This window comes from Dicentrarchus labrax, unplaced genomic scaffold, assembly GCF_905237075.1.
Source record: "Dicentrarchus labrax unplaced genomic scaffold, dlabrax2021, whole genome shotgun sequence".
Lineage (NCBI taxonomy): Eukaryota > Metazoa > Chordata > Actinopteri > Moronidae > Dicentrarchus > Dicentrarchus labrax.
In genome coordinates, this window is record NW_026136713.1 from 9,934,816 (window position 1) to 9,962,330 (window position 27,515).

Genomic DNA, 27,515 nt, shown 5'->3' on the forward strand with positions numbered 1-27,515 from the left:
TCATCTATTTTGCTTTGCATAAGTCAGAACTGCTTGTATTCATAAAGTGCTTCTCTATCACTTACTCATGCTCATTTTTTTGCACTCTCCCTTATTCTGGCTCCTTCTTGCTCCCATTTGCTCTCTGTCTGCTATCTTTCCATAAGGTAATAATGAATATTTGAGGGCTGGCAGGAGCGCAGCACCTAATCCTTTTTGCCCAGGGCAAAATGTGCCTCATGGGGTCCATGTGGGTTACAGTTCATCTAACTTTTTAATTGAGATAGAAACCCAATTTATAAGTTTTCATTTCTACCTCTGTGCTCATGTAAATGAGACTTTCTGCATGGTTGTGCATATGTCATAGAAGCTGTCAGGATGGACCGTACACTTCACATGCAGGAAAATGTCAGTACATTTAGCTGGCAGCGGCCACTGTACATAGAGAGAGTAATATTTAACTGCACAACCAAGACCAAGAGCTTGTGAACCCACACCCCGGTGAGTGAAGGTTAGGTGCGTGTGCAAACTGTATTTCCCTAATGGGAATGATGAAGTATCAAGTTTATTTGCAGTTCCCAATTGCTTATCTTAAAGGCTGTATTTGAATATGAGAAAGACCTTCTCAGAGAGCTGTCTGTATGAACTCTAATCTCCTTTGTCAGTCTCATACACACACACACACACACACACACACAGTATGTTAAGTGTCTCAAATGTTACTGCATGTCCATCCACAGCACTAGGAACAAGGATGAGGGTTGATTGATACCCAGCATAACAGTGAGCGAGCCTGCTTAATGATGTAATTCACTCTCCTCCCCGTAGAGGGAGCACTGTGCTGTGAAGGCCAGTTCAGCGTCAAGGACATTCACACTGTGAATAACAAACACCAAAGCACCACACAGACTACCAGAGTACCACAGAAAAACTACTTACATACTCAGTGAGTCACTCAGTTAGTCACTCAGTCATGCACACACATACACATACACAAACACAAACACACACAGCTGGTTTGTGAGTTTGAACACTGAACCTTTTGTGTTTTTCTGTTGTCTCCATGTACCTCATTCAAGGCGCAGGTGTTGTAGCTGGCTCAAGGTCACATCCTCATTGTCTTTGTCCTTTAAACCAACTTCTCTCTATCTCTCTCCCCTTTATTTGCTCTCTCATCGTCTCAGTTTTCACACCTTTATTTGCTCTCGCTTCTTTTGATTTGATTTCCTTCTCTCCTTTACACTCTGTAGCTCTCTCTCACTCCCTCTATCTCTCCTCCTTGTAATTAGCCAGTGTAATTGCTGTAGTAAATCTTTTCTGCTGTCCCAAGGAGACTGGCTGATATAGGACTGATTTAATAAGCACACCATAGCAGCTCACCTCTCCCCCTGTGTGTGTGTGTGTGTGTGTGTGTGTGTGTGTGTGTGTGTGTGTGTGTGTGTGTGTGTGTGTGTGTGTGTGTGTGTGTGTGTGTGTGTGTGTGTGTGTGTGTGTGTGTGTGTGTGTGTGTGTGTGTGTGTGTGTGGCAGGTGGGTGGGGGTCTGTCTCTGTCCTCTGTTATTTGCTATGGGGATTTATGGGCTGTTTGTGTGGTTTCAGCAAGTGCGAATTCGAGTTCAAGGTAGTGCTGTGTCGGTGTGTCGACTGTAGTGCACCTTATCAGCAATGCAGGCAGCATACTCCGTGTGTGTATGTGTGCCTCATCAGTGATGCCGTTACATGCCGTGTGTGCGTCATCGCTGAAGACCTTCATGGCCAGAAGAGCAGAGAGAGGTCAGAATGGCCCTGAGAGAACAACACTGGCACACACACACACACACACACACACACACACACACACAGTTTCCAAACGCGAAACACTTTCTTTCCAACTCTGTCTCTCCCCTTTCGTACCCTCCATACTGTCTATCTCACTCTCTCTCTCTCTCTCACTCTCTCACACACACACACACACACACACACACACACACACACAAAAAAAAAATCTAAAAGTCAGTTGGATGGTGAGTGAGATGGAGTGTGAAGGTAATAAACAGTGTATCCAGGTGTAGGGGTTTGCTTGCCACCTAGCAGCAGTACACCAGAATCACCAGTGGAGGGCACTGTGACTCCACACATAAACAGTAACCTCACTGAGGACCCACACTTTCTGCCTCCTATAGTCAATACATTTAAATAAAAAAGCTGTGTAACTCTATGGACACTATAATACCTTTTAACATATGGCAATGTAAAAATAACTCAAATTGTGATTTGACATATTTTTGAGTTCAATACAAATATAGAACATTTACTTTTCAAGGATTTAACATTGAAGGTCTATGGTAGGTTATTGTAAGACTAGAGTTTTTCAAGTTTAAAGTATATTGAAGTTGTAAACAAAATCATCAAAATTCAGAACACCACAAGATTAATTAACAAGCAATTTGATACAAAGGCAAAGAGGTAGGTCAAAATCCTCAAACATACCTATAATTTATATATTTAAACATTACTGATTCTCATTAAATTTAGGCAACATCTACTACTTGTTTAAGGTAAGGTTAAGACTAATGAATTTAATCGACTATAATATAAGTTACAAAACTTATTCCTATAGGCTTTATATTAAAAGAAATGTATTTGAAACCTCCTTGAAAAACAATATATTGTGGTGCCCTACAGTCTTTGTTGAAAGTGTGTTAGAGCCTAAAGTCTAATGAGAAGATGGTAAAGTAACATTTCAGATTCTTTATAAATGTCAAGCTATGAATGTTATATTTTTATGTTTATAAAGCAAATGTAGTGTGATAATATCCAACTTAGTTCAGTGCAGAAAATCTAAGTTGCAGTTACACTGTTCATGCACCAGGGGAGCGCAAGTGAGCACAGTCTTAACCCCTCCCACAATCCCTCCCACTGCATCCTGGCCCTCCCACATCCTGCCCCCGTCCCCCCTCCTCACTGCCCCACCCTGCCATCTGGTCCTTTTCACACAATCACACACTCTCTCACACACACACACACACACACACACACACACACACACACACACACACACAGTCAGGAATTTTTTCTCCTCATTTCCTTTCAGTGAAAAACAGGATGAAGGGGCTCTTTCAGACTCGAGGTTACCGTGGAAACCCCCTTATTCTTCTTCTGTCAAACTTGCTTACATTGTAACACACTCGCACGCACACACTCACACGCCACACACACACACACACACACACACACACACACACACACACACACACACACACACTTATACAGAGAGTGACAGAATGTTGGACATTTAAAGTTTAAAGGGACCAAGGCTACAGCTGTCCTTCTGTCTGCCATAGTTTTGCCCTTCTGTTGAGACAAAGACCTTTATGCCCCCCTCTTTTTCTTTTTCTTCTTTGTCTCATTCTGCTTTTAGTGCTAATGTTTTAGAATTCTTAAAGTAAATTATCTTAAACAAAAAACAAAATGTTCCTATTAAGTTTCCTTGAAATGTATTTAGTCTTTGTTCAACTGGCAAACGATTTGTTTGTGTCTCTGTGTGGTTCTTTCTCTTGTGCAACCTTAGCAACTTTTTCCAAAGAACTGCTCACCCCATAGATATTGATGTTGAAACTAGAAACCCTCTCCTCCATTCCAGTTTAGGCAATCTCCAGCCCTGGAATGCTGAATGGAAAAAAGTTAGTTTGAAGTTACATAAAGTTAATGTTATGCTTTTCTCTTCTCTTGCCGCCAGAGGGCCCATGAAAAACACTTTTGGGGCCACAGCTATACAATAGGGCACATCATCTGAAAGCTTTTAGTGGGTTAAAAATAAACTGCCACACTCCACAAGCAGGGAGTGGTGATGAGAGGATGAATAGGCCGCATAAAAGGAAGATATAGAAAAGAGGAGAGGCAATGCTTTCTGGGAGAGGGCTTAAACTGCTCTTTGTGTTGAGACTATAGAGTGGTCAGGCATGAAAGTGTACTATACATTTTTTCTTCTCTTTGTATTCTTTTTGCTTTCTTTCCATCCATCTTTTTCCATGTTTTTTTTTTCTTTCTCCAAGCCTGGCTACCCATCACCTTCTCCACCACACATTTTCTCCTTTTATGGAATGAGGGAACTAGAGAGGAAGGGAATAAGAGAAAGGAGGGGGGAGTGAAGGACACACTCAGGTCTGCTGACTGATAAACAGACTCCTCTTTGTGCAGATGGAGACAGACAGACACACACACACACACACACACACAGTTACATATTGACAGAGACCTCTGCATGACTTGGCTCCTCATGATTCTGTGCACCCCTCCTTTGTCTCCTCTCCCCCTCCATTGCTCTGTTTTTTCTCTCTTTCCACTTAATTGAAAACAGAAGTCAGAAATGGAAGAATTTAGTTTTTCTTTCACAACGCAAACATGCATGTCTGCGTGCACAGGCGCACACACACAGACATAACCCCCCCCCCCCCCCCCTTTTCTCATCATCTTGCCAAGCAGCTGTTGGTTAGACGAGGGGGAGGTGTTCCAGGAAAAGAGAGTGTGTGGTAGTAGTGGTGGTAGTGATTTGTTTCCACAAAAGGGGCCTTCTTTGTCTTACGGTATAACAAAAAAGGCAGCTGGGATGATAAAACATGTGGATGTTAAGATGTCAGCAACTCCACGAGTGTGTTCTAATGTGCTTGTGTGCGTGTGTGTGTGTCTAGCCACACATGTGTTCTGCCTCTGTCATCTCCTCTCCTCCCCCACAATGACTAAGTGTAACATGGTGCAGTGCTACATAACCACCACTAGAGGTGCCATTGACTCATAAATGAAACAAGCTCTCCATGTGGAAACCACACAGCAGCCATTTTACAATCTGCACACCAGACCCCATTTTATGAATCAGCCATGATGTCAACATAGCTAAGCCTGATTCCATTGGCTAGAGCAGCAGCTGGCACTGTAGCTATTAAAGCACGGATGCACACACACACAAATGCATGCTCCCTCACCGGCTCTCCATCTCTCTGAGATACACACACAGGCACACACTGACCTAGTGACATGATGCTGTCACTAGGTCACTACTCTTGTCCCAGACTAACTGGATTGTCGCTCCTTGAGATTATATGCGATCCAGATTAGATGTTCATCTGTGCTGTAACTTTGTACTTTATACAGGTCTGCTTGTGTTTAGAGGTATAATTCCGCCCCCCTTTCCCCTTCTAGCTGATATTTTAAGTCATTATCAGTCTTCCTCTGTGTGTGTGTGTTGTGTGTGTGTGTGTGTGTGTGTGTGTGTGTGTCTGTTCAAAGATGTTTATTTGTAGATTCTTGTCTCTTCCTTTGAGTTTCTTCCTAACCTTTCAGCTGTGACTTGCTGTGTTTATGTGTTTGTGCAGAGATATTTATGTTGTTTCCTGACAGATGTCCTGATGGATTTTCCTACCCTGTATTTGTGTAATGGTTGACTTCCTGCTATGGTTTCCTGTTCTCAGCAGGGACTATGGCTGGAGTGTTGGATACACAATAGTATCATTGATTCATGGTAGTGATACACACCCACGATTATAGTGATATAACGCAAAGTATATGCAAACAATAGAAGTACAGAGTTCAAACAAGTTTGAGTCAAACTTTAGTGCAATCTGTGAGTGATGGTTGATTCTTAGAGTGGAGTTTCAAAAAGCTGAAGCTGGTGCTGACTGAAACAATGGGACTTATTGAGGCCACAGTCCACTGACTGACTGTTTTGTGTGTTTTCTAAGTGGAGAGATGAGGAGCTCATTAAGAGCCTGGATTTGTTAACAGATTGTCTTTCACATAGAGACAAAGCACAGTTTGACAGGACATATGGAAGGATGGACAGATGGATGAATAAGTTGTTATGCTGTAGTAACTATCTCTGTGTCTGTGTGAAGAATACTTACAGTGTTGCTGGTTGAATGAGAGAGACAGTGTGGACAGATTGTGTAAAAAGATGGTGGAATGACTGTGAGGAAGTAAAGAAATTAGGCCACATATGCAGCACAGAGAGCTTGGGGGTTAGATAAACCTAAATTACAATGGATAATAAATATTACTAAGGTAAGGTAATTAAGCAGCTGTAAGTAGCTTTGTCTCCACAACATCTAGTCATTATTTTATAGTGGTTTCAGTAGTTTCAGTCCAGATAGCCTTGCCTGTTGTAGTGAAACCTAATTTTAGCTTCTGATGACATTACATGAGGTCATCACTGGGCAGTGGAAGCAGGTGGGCTACTCAGCACACCGGGCGGAATTTGATTTGTATTGTTTGTATGTGTGTTTCAGACTGAAAGAGAGACAACAGAGTCTCACTGTACATGCTATACCAGCTCTCTTGCTGGCTGTTTTCCAGACAGTGACTCTTGTTTCCTGTCACTGTCTGGTCTTTACACAGATACAAGGCCACATAGATAATTAGACCAAACCTAAAGAGAGGCTGGAACAAAAAGTGGGTGGTAGAAATGTTCCAGTTTTTACCAGATTTTAAACAAACTAAACTTTTTGGGGATTTTTTTCCTGTATTGGACAGAAAGAGGGAGGGAGGGGATGACACGCAGCAAAGAGCCTCAGGTCAGACTCGACCCATGGCCTTTGCAGCAAGGCTTTGTTTCAACTGGCGCTTGCTCTGACAGGTGAGCTACCAGGGAGCCCAGTTTCTTAGAATTTTAAAAGAATACTGGATGAAGAGGAATAGACGTGGTTTTGAGACTGAGACGTACTCCAAGACCTTTCCCATGACTTGTTCTGATACCTATTCCATTGTTATTTATAATACTAATGGCCTTACTTGTTTTAATCATCCATTCATGAGCTGAAAAGGCATTTAATTTATGAATGAGAATGACTAAACCGCTATTATCAATTATCAATGACAATTTTTTGTTGATCAGCTAATGATTTCAGCACAAATCATGCCATACAGTATTTGTGTTGCGCTTGCAGATGAATGTTAATTTGAGTATGAGTGGTAATACTGGCAGGAACAAGTGAACAGCTGTGACATCCATCACTCTGATGTACGCTGACCTTAGATCTGATGTGCCTGCGTACAGTGGGCTGTAATGTGGTCAAACACATGTGCTTGTTCATCTTTCACTCCTAATTCTCATCCAGAGCACATTCACCCCCACACTCTGACACATCCTTACAGTCACAATCCTGACCTTGTCAGAACATGTTAATGTTAAGTGTTTCTGTCGTCTGTGTGTGTGTGTGTGTGTGTGTGTGTGTGTGTGTGTGTGTGTGTGTGTGTGTGTGTGTGTGTGAGTGTGTGAGAGAGAGTGTGTGTGATAGAATGTACTGTATATGCATGTGTGTAAGCTGATTGCAAACTTTAAATCCCTTACAGCTAACAAATGTCCGACCATATTTACCAGGCCAACACACTTCCAGGGACATCTTTCCCCCAGTGTTACAGCCATTTCATAGCAGTTCCATTTCACCCAAGGCCATTGATACAATAATCCTAACACCTCCGTGACACCATGCAGTTGGGAGAGAGTGAAAAAAGTGAAGGCAGTGCAAAGTCTGTCAGTTTTTATAGCCATCACATAGGCCCTCTATTCATCCCTCATATCCACTTTTCTCCATTACCCACTAATTTTGTCCTGATGGACTTTCTTTCTTTCCAACATTATTTCTGTTCATATCCAGCTGTAAATAGTCAATAAATCTGATTTCTAACGGTCTGCTTTTTCTTCTGCCCATCTCTGAATATTACCACTACCGTCCCCGTCTTTCTATCCCCCCTCTCCAGCCAAAAAGAGCAGGATGGAGGAGACGAAAAGAAGCAGCTGCAAAAGAAGAAGGTGAAGGAGCTGAAGATTCTTGATGGAAAGTCTGCACAAAACCTTTGTAAGTCCACACATGCCCATGTTGGTTAATGTGCAATACACTGGCTTATTCTGCCATACTGTAATATTGCAATCTTTAAAGCTCACTACTATTACTCATTTAATTTCTGTCTGTCACATACTGTGGCATTTACTTCTGTCTATATTGTCATGTATTGTATATATAGTATTATAAGGTGCATACTCTTATTCTATTTCTACATACATATATATATATATATATATACTTTCTATTTCCATATATATTGTGTTAGATATTGTAATATAATTATTATTTCTATTCTTTAATGTTGTGTGAGCAGCTTGAGCAACTGTAACAAATAAATTTCCCCCCTGGGGGGATCAGTTAAGTATTTCTGATTCTGATCTGTTCATTGAAATGTCAACAATGAAGTGTTCAACTGAGTCATTACTGGATTTTCATGAATGCTGTTAATTGTGTTTACTCATACAGCCATTTTCCTGGGATCGTTCCGTCTCCCATATGAAGAGATCAAGAACGCCATCCTGGAGGTTAATGAGAAGATCCTCACAGATGCCATGGTTCAGGTACTGAGTTCAGATCTCCCCCAGTGTTGAAAATAAAAGGCTCTGTGTATTCATCCATTCATGTTCTAACAGTATAGTGCAGTGCGAACAGTTTTTGTTTTTTATTGTTCACTACTGCCTTCATTGGCTTCTAATAAAATTGAGAATCAATTATAAGATCTTACTGATTACATATAAGGCACTTCATGACCTTGCCCCCAGTTATATTTCAGATCTCCTTGTTCTCATTCCACTCCTCAGTCACTTCGCTCCTCAAATCTCTCCCTTGTATCCGTTCCACGCTCTAACTGTACATCTAAAGGTGACCGTGCCTTTGCAGTTTTAGCCCCAACATTGTGGAATAGTCTTCCCCATTCACTCAGATTCACTGAATCTGTGGACTGTTTTAAGCAGCTGCTCAAAACCCACCTCTACAGGCCTTCATATAGATCTCCTTGTTTGTTTTCTCTTCTGTCGTTTCTCTTTCAATCTATCCTTCCCTCTTGTTTTATCTTCCTTTGTTTTTATTTACATGCTCCCTATGTTTGTGTTTTTGTGTGTTGTTTGTAAAGCACTTTGGACCTCTGTGTCAAAAAGGTGCTATATAAAAACAGTTTTACATACTTACTGTGCCTTTCAGAGCAGTGTCCTTTAGTAAGATATTTTATTTAACATTTATTTAACCAGGAAGTCTCTTGAGATCCATTATCTCCAAAGTGGCAGCATTAGATGGGTATCACATTGTAACATAAGAACACAACATCTTAATCTTCAAGATTATTCACACATTGAATCTTCAAGGTTACTGCTCATTAGCTGTTTGTACTTTACAGTGGAATAACCCACAGGAGAATTTGCTTTCTGTCTTGTTGTGTGTACACCCATGTCTTGCTCAAGGAGTGGTTTTGGAGGCGGCACAGTCTCCAGATCATGTTAATTGTATATTTTTCTCTTATTGCCACATAGAACCTGATCAAACAACTGCCAGCACCAGAGCAACTGAGTGTCCTGGGAGAGATGAAGGATGAATACGATGACCTGGCTGAGTGTGAGCAGTTTGGAGTAGTGGTGAGGAAAAACACACAAAACAGACTATTTTGTTTTTGTAAAAACGGTGTAACTTCACTTCCCAGCTGACTTGGACATGACTAACCACAAACATAGCTGGGAAATTGGTGTAAATGCAAATGAGGCATAGAAATGTGCAAATACTGAGATAGAGTCATACCTCTACCAAAATCCTCATGCGGCCAAACACAGATTGCTTTGTTCAACTGTGGAAGATGTGAGTAATGGATCAAATCGCCTTCGGTCAGTCACAATTGTACGCATACACACACACTATGTGGCGACAAACATACTTGAAATGAGGTCTCAAATCTCTTTACCCTTTTTTTTCACTCCAGATGTCCAGTGTGAAGCGGCTGACACCACGGCTTCAGGCCATCGTGTTCAAGCTGCAGTTTGAGGAGCAGCTTAATAACATCAAGCCAGATGTGGTGTCTGTGACGGCAGCCTGCGAGGAGCTCAGGAAAAGCGAGTCCTTCTCCAAGCTGCTAGAGATCATTCTCCTTGTTGGGAACTATATGAATGCTGGCTCCCGCAATGGAAAGGCATTTGGCTTCTCCATATCATACCTGTGCAAGGTAAAATGATGTATAGACATAGTATACACACACACACACACACACTAAAAACTGAATTAACACAATGGCCTTCAGTCTTACCTGTTGTGCACTTCCTGGAGATCAAGTGTGGACATGGAGACGTACAGTAAATAACATGAAAACTGGGCCCCATAACAGAAAAACTTTCAACAGTTCTGCCTGCAGCATAATCACAGTGATCAATTCACTGCCCATGTCTTTCTTTATTTTTGCCACTGAATTTGAATCTCTTACTCAACAAAAACAAAAACAGAATCTATTCCCATTCCATATTATCCCATTTTATATAGTTGAGTGATGAGAGGGGTCTACATAATAACAGATGTAGATAGACAGTAACATGCAAAGGTTTCCAAGATTAAAACATGTCTTGATGGCCCTTATCAGAACAGTGGTGTCTTTTTTCATTTTATTGTATTTTTATCTGATTTTATGATGTGGAATTGGTGCACAGACAGAAGTGCATAAATGTTGGAATTTTGGAAACTCATAATCTGCACATACTTACTACTTGCACATATACACATGTAAGCACAAAGAGTGTGTAACACTGACTGCACATGCTGACATTAAATAACTTTCAGTTGATTTCACTGTTCCCTTTTAAATCAATCCTTTTTCTCGTCAGCTGCGTGACACCAAATCAGCTGATCTGAAGCAGACACTGCTCCATTTCCTGGCTGATGTGTGCCAGGAGCAGTATCCTGAGGTCATGACCTTTGCAGATGAACTTATCCATGTGGAAAAAGCCAGCAGAGGTACATCATGGGACATCTATCTGACCTCTACATCTCTGACCCTACATAGTGTCATCCTTATATTCCTTACATTCATCTTATTGATAGAGCGTGATCTCTTTATCATAGTCATATAAAAAACAACAGCAGTCCATCATAAGATATCTATGTAGGTGTTTGTATTTAGGTGCTCTGCATTATTAATGGTTCCCCTATGTCCCCCTGCAGTTTCTGCAGAGACTCTTCAGAAGAACCTTGAACTCATGGGCCGTCAGATCAAGAGCATGGAAAAAGATCTGGAGACCTTCCCTCCTCCACAAAATGACAAGGACCTGTTTGTGGAAAAGATGTCCATATCCTCTTTGTTCAGTCACATATTTAATAATATTAATATTATTCAGAAATTGCCTAAAACAGCCTGTTTCTATAAAATGTCTAACCATAGATCTTGTCATCATAAATTATAATTTTTATGTCTTGATAAAATCAAGAGGTACTTTTTCTGTTTTCCTTAACACAATGTCTTCACAGTTTCGTGGGTAGTGCCCATGAGCAATATGAGAAGCTGGATCTGTTGCATAAAAATATGGAGAAGCAATATAGCGACCTGGGAGACTACTTTGTCTTTGACCCAAGAAAAATCTCTGTAGAGGAATTCTTTGGCGACCTCAACACCTTTAAAAACATGTTCCAGGTGTGTTCTTGTGCATGTGAATTAGCTAACTCAAGTCCGATCTGTTTCAAAGGGCGCAGCTGTGGTTTTCAGTCTTTACTTACTACCCTCAAATAAAATGTGTACACATACAGTACAAAGACATGCACACAAGTGGAGTTGAAAAAGTTGAAAAAAATCAAGTAGATGAAAGATAAATATCAAACTAAGAGGAGAAAAATGGCTGTGCACCTGTTCATATTGACATAATAATGAATGAGAGTGACTTCATTATATTTTCCGTTTATACATCAACTGTAAATCTGCTGTTTGGGAGGGTTCCCACAGGAGGTAACTTGTTTTACCAGTTTCTTTGGGTAACCGCCATCCACTGGTTTTGAACTGATGTTTATATACACAGACATCCGTCAGATCCATCATACATCTGTCTGCTTGAATTTTGGTTTGGTTATCTGAAATTTAATTTGCCTGCATGCACTGTCTGATAAATAGTTTCTCCTTTTTTCTGTCTTCCCCCACCAGCAAGCGGTGAAGGAGAATCAGAAGAGGAAGGAGGCTGAAGAAAAGATCAAGAGGGCCAAGCTGGCCAGGGAAAAGGCAGAGAAAGAGAAGGAGGAGAAACTGAAGAAGAACCAGCTCCTTGACATCAACGCAGGTCACAATTTGATCATATCTGTTTACCTGCATGTGACTGAAAGAGGGAGAAACACTTCACATCTCTCAGTTTGTTGTTCCTTCACATTCCAGTTGGGGGCAGTCAGAGTCCACGCATCTGTGGGATATTTGTGTGTGTGTGTGTCTGTGTGAAAGAACAACCCATCAGTATTTATAGACCAGACTTAATCTAATGTTGATGACATGTGTTTTAAAGTAAGCAAATAACAATAAGCTCCAAAGAAAGTGAGGAGAAGGAAAACGTATACAAGGAACCACTTAACCTCTTTTCATTCCTTTGGTGAACAGGAGATTTGCCTCTATAAAAGAGAACCCAAAGAATGTCTCAATCTCTTTATCACCAAAACCATGTTCCAACTCTTTTATGACGCACTTTTATATATGCTGCTAGTATATTGTCCCGTGTAACACACACAGACACACACACACATTCTCACTCTCTCATCCTCACACTGAAATCATGCCTTGCAGACACATATTTATGCACAGGCACTTTTTCCCCCTTCTCTCAGACTGACCTAGTTTCAGTACATTCCTCCTCTCTCTGGCTCCAGTTGGGTTCTCCTGGGACTCCTCAGTTCCACAGTCAAAATTTGCTACAGCCTCAGTGCCCTCTGTGTATATGTGTATGTATGTGTGTTACACAATTACTGTGTCTTTTCTTTGTGAATGTTTCTGTTTTGCTGTTGCCTGTGTTTTGGAGAACCCTTGTTTTGGCCAAAGATTTTCTCAACTGTGTGTTTCTGAACTCTGTCTGTGTGGGTGTGTGTATAAGAATGTGTATCTGTGTGTCCTCTTTTACAAAAAGTCTTTCTGGCCTTTCTCCTCTTTCTCCATGTTCCAGCTGGCTTCTCCTCTCCTCGCTTTCTTGCTTTTGTTACATCACTCCCTCTTCTTTTTCCCTTTCCCTCCCCCTGTGTCTGCCGTTCATTTAAAGGGGCACTTAAAGACCCAGCAAGCACTGAGGCTCTACTTAGAATATTTTGTCTCTGTGTTAAAAGCATGGAGCAGACATTTTGTGGTAGAAAATAAGGTCAAATTTCATTATCAGCCTCTAAAGGCATGCGCGACTGGAACATAATAGTGCTTCAAAGACGACTGTGTGTATGTGCATTAGTGGGCTGGAGATCATTTACATACAGGTGGCATATTTGACTGCCCCTGAAACCAGGAGTCATTCAACACCCCCCTATTTAAATGCAACCACACACAAATCTGGCATACACACACCTGGTCTTTGTTCTGTATTTGTTTATAACCCTCATACTGGATGGATTTTAAACAAAGCTTGTTTTCAGCAACTACACTTTTGCACGCTCTCACTTTCTTGTTCCCTTTTTTCTTCTGGCATCTCACACCCACATAGGGTATGTGTGTACTATCTTTGAATGTTCTTCTTTCTCATGAATTCTCTGAATGTTCTTCTTTCTCAGTCTCTCTGTAAACATAATTTCCCAGTTATTGGTTAAACCCTAGAAGGTCAGTATGTGTTTGCAGTTTGTGGCCTTGCATTCCTATCTGAGTCAGACAGACAGCTCACTCAGTGGAGCTTCACATGTGCTCTGCATGTGATGCTAGTTATTGTGAGTGACTGATTGTCCTCACACTCTTATTAGATTGTTACTTATTTAATATTTTGATAATCTAATCATTTAGTGCTTTGACTTGGCTTTTATTTTGGCTCTAAGAAACCTGTAACTTCAGGATTCAGAGCACAAGACTGAAGAGTACTTTGCCACACCCAATAGTTCACATTCACCATCTGGGCTATAAGTAAGATCTTTGCTCTAATTTTATCTGCTAAATATTGTCCACTACTGTAATGAAATTTCCATCCCTGGCTGTCATTCACTCATCTTTGGACAAAAGCCAGACTACTTGGAAACAGATTTTTTCTTATTTCTACAGCTAGGTGTCAGTGCTGTCTATAAAAGATTGTGCGAGGGTGCTTTTTATGGATGTGGCCAAGGGTGTGTGCATGTGTGGTTTACACACCCACACTGATGCTGGTATGGGAACAGCCACTAGGAGTGCTCGTGCTCTACACAGAGAGTAAGTGAGGCAGTAGTGTGGGGGAGGGAGAGGGAAGGAGGAAGGTAGGGCAGCAGATGCTCTCTTGGGGATTAGACTGTGTTGTTGTCTCTTAGAAAAAAGGGCTAAGAGGAGGAGTGGAGAAAAGCACAGGGTGAGAGGGAGATGAGATGGGATGAGCCTGGGTAGCCTGATGTCTCACCCCAGGCAGCTGTGAAAGAAGTGCAGGATCAGGGCACATTATGAAAATATATATTATGTCTCCAAACTACTTAAACACTGTATTTCTTCCCATACTTATTTCCCATTTCTCTATTCATCCACTTCTTTTTCTGTTGTTACTGCTCTCTTCTTTGTAAATGTTTCCATTCATGTCCTCATCTGTCATTGTGTGAACATCCGTTAGGGGTGCTATTGCTCCACACAAGATAGTGTGTGTGTGTGTGTGTGTGTCTGTGTGTCTGTGTGTGTGTGTCCGTGTGTGCGCACGTCCGTGTGTGCGCGTGTCCGTGTGTGTGAGTGAGTGATCCAATATAGATCAGATCCGATACAGATCAGATCCAAAGAGACATCTTTAAGAGCTCATGATAAAATGCTATTATACTAATTTATCCGTCTTATGTTCTTACCCGCTTTAGGCAGTACCTTGCTCTTTGTGTGTGTGTGTGTGTGTGTGTGTTTTTGAGGCCATTTCAGAACTGATTTTGTATTGATTGTCAATAATAACACCATTATCAGATACCTCTTCCACAGACTCATGTACATTAACAAGAGCACATGATAATCAACAAGTCAATCAACCTGAGAAGTGTGTTTTCCCCAATTATCTTTCCTACTAATTGAACAAACAAACATTAGAGTCCCTTTGATGAAGAAGACTCATATATGGCTTTATTAAATAGTGCTGCCTTAGGCCAGACTCGCACAAAAACATTATAGAGCTATTTGTATAATGCTATACAGTGCACTGGCCCTAGGATGTTCTAGTTTTAGTTGGGAGATCACTCGGTCAACAATAAGCCTGTTTTATATACAGCTGGGTCATTGTGTGGTCCCTCTATTGCCTCCAGTATATACTCACAAATAGGTTTGTGTGTCTGTGTGCTTCCACCAGTGGTTTAAGCCAACCATGTGATTAGTGTGAGTGGAAATGTGCCAGATGTGTTCCCCCGTAAGGAGAAAAAACATGGCCTACATCATTCAGATCTGTCTGTGCAGTTCCAGGATGTGGACATTGAGGGGTGTATGTGAGCTGTGGAAGGCCTGATAAGTGTGTGAGAGAGACTTTCTCTGACGTGACAGGCGAGACCACAGGCCATCTGCTTCATGGCTTTCTGCAGGATTAAATAGTGTGTGTGTGTGTGTGTGTGTGTGTGTGTGTGTGTGTGTGTGTGTGTGTGAGTGTGAGTGCGAGCAGAGCTATGTGTTTGTGTTTGGGGGTTGGGGAGGTGACGACATAAACCTTTAACCCCCAATCTCACTGCCCCCTTTTCCAGACCCCTCTGTCTCTATTCAGGTTCAAATAGATATAATTAAAACCATCTGCTTATGCGCTGAGCTGTGCCACTGAATCCTGCCCACAAAACAATCACTCACACACTTGTAGACACAGCAGCATGCTATGGAGTCACCCCCATTGGTTTGCACCCCCTTCCCGGATTTAAGGCCACCAGAGTCTGTGCAGACAATGTGGATGTACACCATCAGCAAGGCCACCCGTACAAACTGTACTGTTCCTGTACACATACAGAGATACAAGGTCTCTTTCCTGTCAATACTCTGTTAACTATAAACCACCATTACTCATGAGTATTTTAATGTTTATGAGGAGGTTTGGTCTTGGTGGGTGTGTCTTTCAAATAAAACTGTGGTTGTGTGTCAGACTTATCTCTGTTAAAGTGCAGTATGTAGCTCTTAGCAGTGACAGTAACTTAACTAGGTCACTGCCTATCTGGGTTAATGTAGCTAATTTGCTAACATGGCCACGTGGCTGGTAAATAACCGCCCTGCCCACGTGTGTGTTAGCGTGTCTGTGTGTAACAGTGATAGATGGAGGGTTAAGAAAAACCACTAATCACTCCCCTGTTGTTGGGAAGGAAAATGAGTGTGTATGTCAGGGTTGTGTTGATTTAAAATAACATGGTTGTGATAACTGAGTGATGTGTGTGCGTGATATAAATAAAAGTTCAAATGTGACTCCACATATTGATTTCATCCAGCGTATTTGATGCATTGCTGATGTCATGTTTTGATGTTGTGTTTACAGAGGGTGATGAAACTGGTATCATGGATGGCCTGTTGGAGGCGCTGCAGTCGGGCGCTGCTTTCAGGAGAAAGAGAGGACCACGGCAAGCAGGTACAAACACAAGCAGAGCCTTAAATCTTTATGAAACATGCAAATGTTTTCAACATGTCATGTCTTGATTTACAGATTTCCCTTTCCTTTCACACACATTTGTGGTATGCATACAATACTGAAACACATATGTCCCGCTTCCTCTTTATGTTTCTGTCTACATACAACAACAGATTTATTTGTGCTCCCCTGTTTCTGTTCCATCTGTTGCATGGCTCAGAGACTGTGGGAGTATTCTCTGGCCCTGGTTACAGAGGGGCAAAGCCAATTTCACCAATGGGTGGCACAACAACAAAAGAAGAAGGAGGTTGCCATGGGTGGGTGTGGATACTTAAGAGAGGAACAACTGGTGAGGGTGTGGTTGTGGAATTGGAAAATATAAGAGGAATATGAATGTAGAGCTAAGGAGGGTAAACCAGAGTGTGGGTAGAAAGTTTAAGGAAGTGGGATCAGTGAGTGGGCAATAGGCAAAACATATTTGAACAACTGGCTAAAGTATGAAAGAAATACAAACTTTTTTTTCTTGTTACTTCACTCACAAGTTTGACTTTCACTGTGGAGTTCACATTCATCTGCTGAAGAAGAAACGTTTCTCTGCTCACCTTCAATCGGAGACACAGAGATGTGTACTTATGAATATGATTTTGACATTGACATTACACTAGTTGGGAAGCCAGTCGTGGCAATATGCTACTTGAACAAACCCTTGAGAATGGAAGAAGAAGACACCTGTCAATGTGTACACAAATTGATATCTATATAGTCTATATGGTATCAAATATCATTCATTTTTTCTTCCATTTTTATCTTGGAACAAAACAAATGGAACACTGTTTTTATAATTACTGGGCCAGCCAGAAGTCCATGTCCTGTTTGTGAGGGCATACTCACATAACTCCAATCTGTATTGATTTTCATTCAGGGCATGTTGTTCCATCTGTAAGCTCATAGAAACAGGCCAGTAATCTGGTTACCTACTTACTCTGCTGTCTGTCCCACTGCCCAATCCAGTTACATTCACTTACTGGAGACTAGAATATCCCCCCCTTTCTGGTTTCTGTACATGTAGCTCATTTTGTGGATAGCATGGTCTTGTAAAACCATGTAAATGAACATGAGGCAATGTGAGCTGTTAGGATAGTAACTTTGTAACATGATATCTGGTTGTAGGAACCTCGTGTGGAACCATGTGAGTGGGAAAGTGTCCAGTGCCCATTAACGAAGAGAGAGCCTGTGTGTGTGTGTGTGTGTGTGTGTGTGTGTGTGTGTGTGTGTGTGTGTGTGTGTGTGTGTGTGTGTGTGTGTGTGTGTGTGTGTGTGTGTGTGTGTGTGTGTGTGTGTGTGTGTGTGGGTGTGGGTGGGTGTGGGTGTGGGTGTGGGTGGGTGTGGGTGTGGGTGGGTGTGGGTGGGTGGGTGGGTGGGTTGAGTATTCACACATAACAGAGGCTGGGGAAGAGTGTGTGCAACCCAATCCCTCCCTCAATAGAAGCCAGATGTGAAGCGGTGCTCCAGAGTGGAAAAGCTCAGAGCCAGAGAGTAGACTCCGTCTTTCTTTCTTACTTTCTTTCTTTCTTTCTTTTGTTCTTTCCTTAATTTCTTTCTTTTCTTTCTTTCGTTCTTTCTTTCGTTCTTCCTTTCTGTTCATTCTCTCTTTCTATAATTGTGCATAAAAGTTAAACAGGGGTTGTGATAAGTGGTCCTCAGTGGTCCACTAAGTCACACTGAGAAAATCTCTTAAGTGCAACAAACTCTTTAATCACAAACAGCTCAGGCTCATCACCACTAAACTGACTGAGACGACAGTGAAAGGGGGAAATGGAGGGAGAGGTAGGAGCACTGTCTGACTGAGCCCTCAAGTGGGCCCCATTTTTTTCTCAGTCACCCATAATACTGTTTGGCCACCTCACACTGCTAACAGGAAATACCTTAACATGTGTGTTCGAGAGAGAGCCTTCCACACTTGTCTGTGGTTGGAAAGAGAAGGAAAAATATAAGTGGCTGTATGTATCACATCTCTGCTCAGTGCCTCCTCCCTGTCTGCTCTTTTCCCTTACCGTTTTGTCATTTTTGTTTTCTTTTGCCAAAGTTCAGAGTTTTCCATGGCTGATGTGGAGAGGGTGTAAAGCCTGTGGTTTTTAGGCAATCTCAGTGATGTTAGGAGTTTATATTTTTCTTCTCCCATGTTTAAAGGCTGCTTCTTTCCAGTTATCCACTTGGTTTCTTCCTTCACCCACACAATAGGAGTGTGTCTTTTGGTTGAGACAGAGGTCTTAATTTAGTAGAGTTGAAGTAGGAGGAGACACATCCTGTCTCCGGCTCAACTGATACATATCTGGTACCACTGGGGCCACAGGCACCTTGTACGAGCAGGCAAAAAACCCTCCTCTATCCATCTCATTTATGCATGGAGAGTATTTTTAGTACACATTATTGCAACATTTGCTGCATACAGGACAGACTGACTGAATTTGTTTTGTGCATGTTGTCTAGTAACACAACACATCATCAAGGAACCACAGCTATAGGAAAAAGTGATTCTTGTTGTTGAATCTTTTAGGTCAAAAATGCGACATAATGATGAAAGATTGCTATCTCTAAATAAGCGTAGATAGCTGTAAGGTGTCATAAAAGTGGCATTATTATGGTGAGATGTTTTCTCATCTCCCCCTCACTGATTGTGTGATATAATATGCCATTAGCCCTGAGGACCAGTGGAACCAGTTGCTCATCTTACCTTATTCTAATTACTTACTACTCCATGCGGTTAAATTACAATTAATTTCAACTCTGTTGAATAGTATTGCAGATCAGGTGTCACCTAATGAGTTCTCAAACAAAAAGCAAAGGTTCATCCCTTTGAATTATCTGTAAATACAGAAAGGAGTGGAGGAGGAGCCATGGTTGAATGAACTCATCCATTCAAACTACTTACCCTCATTTGAGTGAACACACCATTACAGTTACATGTCCCATTTCACTGTTTTTGTCTGAGCTTAATAATACAACTCAAGTCACAACAAACATGTAATTCTTCATTCCAGAAATGTAAAAATATGCATAAACTAATTTCAGACAAGTGTTAGACAATCTAGTGGCAAGTGTTATCACCCTCTGTCCTATTTTTAATCTGGTAGAAGAATATTGTTGTCTTAAGGTGTTGCTTATAGAGTTTGAAAGTCTTATTGTATACTTAAGTACTTTTTCTTAGTCAGAAACAACAAAATAAAGACAAACCAAAAAAATAAGTGATAAGAGCTAAGCCGCAATGGCTGAATGAAAAGGAGAGATACAATGACCATTTTGGTGAAGTTCTTTAAGTATGCCTTACTTGTATACTGTATAAATAAGGTAGATCTGTCTGATTGTGCTATCAAATGTCTCTTAACTCACATTTCTAACTTTTCACTTTTTAAAGGAAATGTCTTTAGCCACTACTGTGGCTAACATGGGGTTTTCCTAGTAGATGTTGTAGTTTATGTAAATCATAGTTACAAATCACATTTTCTTCAATCAGATCACACATTCTCACAACAACCTGTGTTACTTATTCCTTAAAATGTCATGAATCAAGCTACTGCACCATTCAACATCTAGTCAGATCAGCTACCTCTACAGGCAGAAGCCCAGACGTTGTTTCATCAGAGGGCGTCTCGCTTTACCGTCTGTACCAACATACATAATGTCTCAACAGTTAGAATTCAGCTTGTTCAATTGCTAAAAGATCATTAAAGGAAGGAACAAGCAATGTTTGACAACAATTGGCATGTGCTAGATGAGGTCAGGAGGGTAATTAAATGAGGACACACCAATTCTCTCACAGCAGAGTGGTGGGTGAAAATAGCCTGACCTAAATACTTTGAATCTTTAAGTCTTTGGGTGACTTTGAAGTATCCTGCAGCTATAAAGTTTGTGAGGCAGCCTGTTGTGCCAACAGTGTACATCTATACATAATGTGACAAAATAGAAACATGAAACAAATATCACAAATGAAAATCACAATGTTATGTGATTTTAAAAGCGTTGTATTAGTATGCTATGAATGTGTATCCTTAAAATATATGCAACATTTTTATATCTACTATATTTTGATATATAACAGCACTTAATATTGTTTTAAGGATCTTCATTGCGTGAAGTGTGTCCTTCCTTTCCCCTCCTTTTTATTTCCTCCCCTCACAGCCGGGGTGACTGCAAACGTCACCAACTCTGTGTTAAAGGACTACTGAGGGCCTATTGAGTGTGTTGTCATGCTTATTGTGTCACAGTGTGACTGAATGGAAAGCCACGAGGCTTCGGAGGTTATATACCCCTTCACCTTTGACCTGTACCTCAGCTCACTATGTTTGTGCTGGTTGTGTAGAAGCAGCAGATACAGCTGTCTATCCCCGTCTGTCTACCCCCTCCTTTAAACACATACAGACAAAGCACACACACCAGATGCTTGCATGCCAATACAAAGACACGCATGGATGTTTGCATACCAATACATACACCCAAACACACGTCACGTTCCAGAAGACAGACAACCTTGCATACTTTCAAACACTATCACACTCTGGCTCTCTGCTTTAGATAAGTAAGTTATGGTCTGTCTACGTTCTTTTGTGTGACTACTGACTTGTCGGCTTGGCTACGTTAGGCTAATTTGTGTGTGTACGTGTTTAAAGCTATTTGAGGGCATTCGTGTGCAGGGGAATGATGCGTCTAAACACTCACTATAGACCCATCTGCTGGGTCATGACCCTTTCCAGAGCAACCAATCACAGTAGCAACTAATTGACAAAGCACCAATCACAACAGAGATAAAGGGGATAGCAACAATAGGCACACGCTGGCTCTGCTGACAGTCTGCTCAGACAAAAAGAAAAAGACCCCTACAAAGAAGTGTGCTTTCACAGATGTTCACACACACACACACACACGCGCACACAAACACAAACACACAACAGGAGATATAATCTAGACCAATAGGAGAACACTCATCAATCAAGCCATTACTGAAGCAGTGGTGATGCCACATGCATACTGAACACTGAGTGGGATAATAGAGGCCAGCAAGCCCCCCCCATATGCACCAGTTGAGCCCATTCTGTGACATAACATGGGTGCTTGCACATCAATGCTAACCCACAAACACAAGCCAGTAATGGTGCTAGATGACGTCACCATTTCCCACAGTCCTCTAGTGCAGAGCAGCAGTGTGTTACGCAGTGTAGCCTGAAGAGGGAGATATAAGTCCCTGCTAAGATGGAGACACTGATGGAGGTCCAGCCTACATCTGCAAACACAACATCATGCTAGTCGTGGCACTGTTGCCATGCTGTCACATGACCGTGGCTTTGCTGCAGCTGCTGTACCGACAATAAACTCAGATTATTTTCCTTTTTCAACCTCTGGCACCACACCACACAGAATTTATCTTGCTTGGGTTGCAGGGTAGGTAAAATGTGTGTTAAGAGGGGAGGTGGTACTGTATCTGTCTACCTTAACAAAGCCACTGAGCTAGTTCTTGTTGCCTTCTCTTCTCAAGCCGCCCCTACACCTTCATGTCTGCAGATTCTCTCCTCACTCTTCTCCCTGTTTCTGTATTTTCCACTCATAAGGGCAGCACACATACAATACTGTACAACAAAGCGTTCTTTCCCTCATCAGGCAGTCATTATTGAGTCTCCTGCAGTGTAATGTCTTACAGATGATCTTTTCACTACACTCTTTGTGCCACTGATCACCCCTCAGTGTGCAAACACACTTATTCAATCTCTCTCCCACCAGTAAACAGACCTAAAAACAGTCTTTGTTGTGGGTCCCGACGTCTCATTTCCTACTGCTGCACACACCAGGCTTCAGGCCAAGGGCATGGATCATTTAGACAACATCACAGCTAGATTCTGCATACGACACACACACACTGAGCATTTCCTATGTTTGTAGTGCCACGTGTTAAAGGGCTAATTCAGCTGTTTCTGTAGTGCAATTCCACAAGATCAAGAGGTTTGAAAAAGAATAAAGAAGAGTAAAGGAGTGGTCAAAATTGAAGACAGTGATATTCTGACTTTTAGTCTCCAAAAACACTGCATCCTTCCTTCCAGAGCCACATTTTAAAAACTGTTGTATGTATTAAGTTTGGAAAGTTTAGAGGGATGGACTAACACATTGACATGGGATTTGTTGACAATAACAAACATCCTTTTTAGCCATTTTTATTTCTATGATGTGTTATCTATGTAATGTGATAATTGAATATAACTTGATGTGCTCATTTAAACCTTTTTTATCAGGTGATGTATTTGCTCTTGAGGCTGTTTGAGTTCATGTATTTGAACTATATTTAAATACAGAGAAGATTTGCACGACTTCTCTGAGAATTTTCCTCTCATTACTTGAATATGCAGGTGTCTGTATAAATTCATCTTTTTCCCATGCTGCTTCCAATGCAACAACCCACTGATCTTGACTCTTATCCCCCTCTCTCTTCCTCATCTCTCTGTCTTCTCTCTCAAGAGGGAGTGGAGGAGGATGAGAGATGAGAAGAGCTGGGTAGACGGCCTTTGAAGAGCTTTTCTCTGCGGGTTGGATTTTTTAGGACAAGCTTGTCACAGTACGCATAGACATAGAATAACACCCACACTGACGCACACTCTTTCTCTCGTTTTTTTTTTTTTAGGTACTTTGCATAATTTCTAATTAGTAAGTTTATGAGTAAGGGAGAGATTTGGAAAGGGACAAAAATAGATATGGAGGACGGATGTGAGAGTAGACTGAGAAAGAGAGAAAGTGTTCCCGTGTATTGGTGTTCATAAGAGATGAGTGATGATGAGTTTGTGTGCTTTCCAAGGAAAGTGTGCGAGGTGATTATTTGACACCCCAGCTGCTGTCTGTGCTGATCAGTCCAGCTGAGGCTCACGTACAAATAAGGCAAGTGAACTGTGAAGATTACTCTAAATCTCCCAATCCTCCTTCTCCTTTTTCTCCCCAGACTCAATTGTGTCTTTGTCACAGCTAGTTCTGGAGACCTGTTTGGTAACTCATGTTTTTGTGTGTGTTTTTTTTTTTTTGCTCCATCAGAACCATGTGTCCCGTCTTGGTTTGTTGTTTGCGTTTCTATGGTTCATTTGCATGTGTATTTTTATTGGTTTGCATTGTGATGATTTTATTCTTTTTCCTTCTCATCAGTAGCACGGCAACGCATTACATCAACGGGTGTCTGTTTATGATAACAAATGTGTCCTGTACTGATGTTAACCTGTTATTCATAGCCTCGTTTGCTTGAGGAACAAAGAGCACTGAACATACATAACAGCAAACACACAAACACAATCTCCCACTGACCCATATAATTCAAAATGGCCGCTTCTGCACAGCTGTCCTCCCACACAGGAGAATGAAGAGTGGTAAAGGAGAGGGTGGGAATGAGAGATAAAGGCAAGGCTGCTGCTGGTGTGTGTGTGGGAGGAGGAGGAGATGAAATAACAGAGTAAGCAGGTAGAATAATAAAAACGACAGCATCCTCAGGGCTCAATCTGTCACACTCGCTCTGTTTCTCTGTCTGTCCCTATGCAGTTCATATCTTTTCCTCACTGCATCCTCTATTTGTCTGTGATCTATTTCACTACTTCCTTCTGTCATTCCTTACATTCCTCCTCTTTCTCAGTCTCTCCATCCATGTTCCTCTTAATTTCATTCATCCCTGCCTCTTTAATCTTCCCACAGCATGAATCATCTTGCTCTTCGTGGTCTCTCACCCTCCGTCTTCTACACACTCACATCTCCAGTCCTTCCTTCCTCTCCCACTTCCTCTAAATATCTCTTTTTTTCCCCCTTTTCCACGTTTTCTACATTTTTTCCACTTCTTCAGGATCATGTTGAGTCTAATCTGACATTAGCAGCGAGTTTGCTCCAGATGTCACACTAATCCACACATCCACAGCCACACCATTAAGCCATTTGTGTGTTTGTGTGTCATGGTAATGCACTTGTGTGTATGTTGGGAAGAGACGAAGCATCCATTTTGTGTTTTATCATTTAAAACACAAGCCTCTGATACTGTGAGGTTCTTGGAGGCACATGCTTGTGACTGGGTGTTCAGCCCAGTAGTCAGTGTGGTAACTAAGTGAACTGGTTGTCTCTAATCATTTGCAGTGAAAAATGTTAAGTATCTGCCTGCTCATGGGGTGTTGTTATTTTTACATCTCTTTTCATGGCATGCACTGACATATCTGCATGGACTTGTTATGATATAAAAACGGTTTATTTATTTTCTCTTTATTTGTTTATCTCACCTACTAACTCCCTCTTTCTCTTTCTTAGCCAACCACCGACGAGCTGGTCATGCAGTGACCAACATCCTGGCCAAAGAGCTGATGCAGGAAGACACGCCTTCGTCCAGCAAAGTGCCCGCAAAGAAGAAAAAGTCAGAGGAGACGGAGGAGCCTAAAGCAGAAGGAGCAGAGTCATTAGAGGAGTTACTGGATGCTGCTCCCTCTCGGTCCAATTAGGCACCCTAGGGAGTTTTTTTTTTTTTTCAGTGATGTCCAGACACAGATGTATTTCATAGCCATTCCAGAGGCCAATATCCATCTGAGATTAGATTACTGAAAAAAGGGCCTGCGTTTCTCTGACCTTTATCTTAACAGGAACGTCTTTTAGGGTTAGCATTGACTGTGTCTTCTTGGAGGGCAGGGAGAGGCGGAGGATGAGGGCTGGGCTCTCACTTCAGCCACGACCCCTTGATGTCCCTCTTCAACCTTTGGATCTTTGCCAATGTCATAAAGATATAATTGCTTTCCTCAGCATGTGCACATATCTGTTTATGTATTCTTGTCTGTTTCTCTGTGTTTCTAAATCACTTTATTTTCACCTGTCATTCATCAAAGGGCATCTTGAGCAATTCCAAAGACGTACTCAGGAGGGATCCACGCTGTTTTTTTGCGGTTGTTTCCAAATCACAAATTTAGACTGGGGTGTCTAGAATTTGGCACATCCTGCAGGTGCTTCATAGAGTTTTCTTTGGATACTTGAGGCCAAGACCACTTTGCGCTTTTTCACATTGTGTTTTTTTTTAACCTATAAAACATATGAATTTGTAATTGTCTGATATACTGTATGTTACTGTTTGTACATGTTAATCATTTCGCTGTGTTATTGAAGAAAGTGCCAACCCATAGAAATTCAATCGTTTTCATTTCACCCCCAGGTTTGTCCAGTCACAGTTTGCACTGGGCTGGTGTTTGGACCAGTCATCACCTGGGTGTACGTTTCAGTGTGTGTTTTGTTTATTTTACTGAGAAGGGATTTAGTTCACTGGTGTGCATGCATTAGATAGATGTCACATAAAAATTGGGGATCATTTACATATACTTGTTTACCACACGTGCCCACAACAGTTTTATGAAGAAAACCTGCTTACTTACATGAACATTCCCATAATCCTCAGAGGGAAATAGGGTTAGATTGGAGGAGAAAGTTCTTCCACAGTCAGTTAAACCAAAAATAAATTGCTCTTTAAAAGGGTTTTCATAAAAAACCTAGCCTGAGCAGTTTACATGCCTGTGTGTTTATGTGTATGAGAATGTCTGCGTGTGTGAAGTAAGCCGCCTATATTTAGTCCTGTGTGCATATTCAACTTCCTCTGTGTGTATGTGTGTGTTTGTGCATGTAGGTTTGAATGCGTGCATGTGTGTTGCCATCTGTAATTACTGTACGGTACCGACCATGCTGTCATAAATGCTAGGGTTCATAAACAGCTTTGTGGTCTTTCTGCTGAGGATATAGCACACTGGATAACTGCCCGAAAACTGCTGAGACAAGTACTTGTGTTCAGTTGTCTGTGTGTGTTTGTGTTGCTCACCCACTTTCCCTCCCACTGAACTGCAACAGTAGTTGCAGAATGTCTGGCCTTGCTCTCATTTGTATTCAGTAGCCATCAGCATACATGTTGCCATGATGTTGTGGTGTAATATCTGACAGGAATCCTGCGAGGTGATGTCAGCTGCTCCATGCAATATTTATTTCTATGCAAACACAATACTGTAGCTAGCCTCAGGATGTAAAAGATTCAAGACGACTCAAGCGGTTCCGCTGACTCAAGATCAGTGCTTCATATCGCTGGTGATTTAGCTCCAAAAATTCAGTTCTTCAGGAATAAAAAACAATTTTTTTTTTTTCTCAACAACAGCGTTTATTTGACATCTTCCATAAAATGTTAATGTTTTTTGGAGGAACACGGAGGAACTGGCCCTTAAAATAAAGGCTCTTCAAGTACAAGTAGGTGTAGAAATCCTTGTTCTGATCGAGTGCTGGTGCTTCATTTTAATCCACTAACACTGAGTATAATTGGGTGTAAAGACTGCCCCGCCTGCTCTCCAGTACAAAAATTTGTAATAGCTGCATTTAAACCAGAGACATGACTGCTGTTTAATGTCTGCTATATTGTGCCCATCTCTTCATGTGGACAGTGCCAGGTCATTGTATGCGCCAGATACTGAAAAGTTACTGTTCTCAGCATAAAGGAGAGATAGATTTTAAAAAATGAAAAACCTGTCAGAACATCACTGGAATATTTGTCGTTTTCTAATTTGAGTCATTCCTTTTGTTCATTATTTTTAAAGAAATAGTTTTCTATGTGAAATTTTTACGGTTGATTATTTTAATGTATTTGAATGGAGACAAGATTTTTTTTCCAGAGATTGCTCTATGTATACAGAATAATGCACATAGTCATTCTGTTTGCTACATAGAACTATTAAAACTGTCTTAAGTGTTTTAATGATGTGACTGGCTCATTCTTTGGTCATGTCAGATTTTATGTAACCAAGTGTGCGTCATCTGTTGATGTGTTAATGTGATAAAATGTCAGAGTGTGTGTGTGATTTCTAGCGCAGTTGTATTCTTGTATTTTTGCCAAAGTGAATCCCTTTCTAAACATATTTCTTCATACTTCTCATTCCCCCCCTTGCCCTCTCTCATGTAAACACACAGTGCAGTAAAATACCAGATAGTTTCTGCACTCTGTGATACTATAATTTTATTGCCAAAAGCCTGC

The 27,515-nt window shown here is 41.3% G+C and overlaps 1 protein-coding gene across 1 annotated transcript; it reads left to right on the forward strand.

The window, feature by feature from the left end:
* The first annotated feature begins 1,555 nt into the window (after positions 1-1,555).
* On the forward strand, positions 1,556-27,239 carry LOC127375109 (protein diaphanous homolog 1). Its single transcript, XM_051420945.1, has 12 exons — positions 1,556-1,614; positions 1,687-1,752; positions 7,711-7,808; positions 8,262-8,356; positions 9,302-9,403; positions 9,742-9,981; positions 10,631-10,760; positions 10,968-11,091; positions 11,268-11,433; positions 11,935-12,067; positions 16,385-16,474; positions 24,782-27,239. Exons 1-12 carry the CDS (start codon positions 1,556-1,558, stop codon positions 24,967-24,969), a joined length of 1,491 nt encoding a protein of 496 aa, XP_051276905.1. The 3' UTR covers positions 24,970-27,239.
* Positions 27,240-27,515: the final 276 nt, after the last annotated feature.

What these genes read in the sequence shown, in the direction of transcription:
- LOC127375109 (XM_051420945.1), top strand. Translation starts at nt 1,556, where the DNA reads ATGGGCTGTTTGTGTGGTTTCAGCAAGTGCGAATTCGAGTTCAAGGTA. An exon ending in AAAGTCTGCACAAAACCTTT is followed by an intron (nt 7,809 to 8,261) that starts GTAAGTCCACAC and finishes TTACTCATACAG; the next exon opens with CCATTTTCCTGGGATCGTTC. An exon ending in CCATATCATACCTGTGCAAG is followed by an intron (nt 9,982 to 10,630) that starts GTAAAATGATGT and finishes TTTTCTCGTCAG; the next exon opens with CTGCGTGACACCAAATCAGC.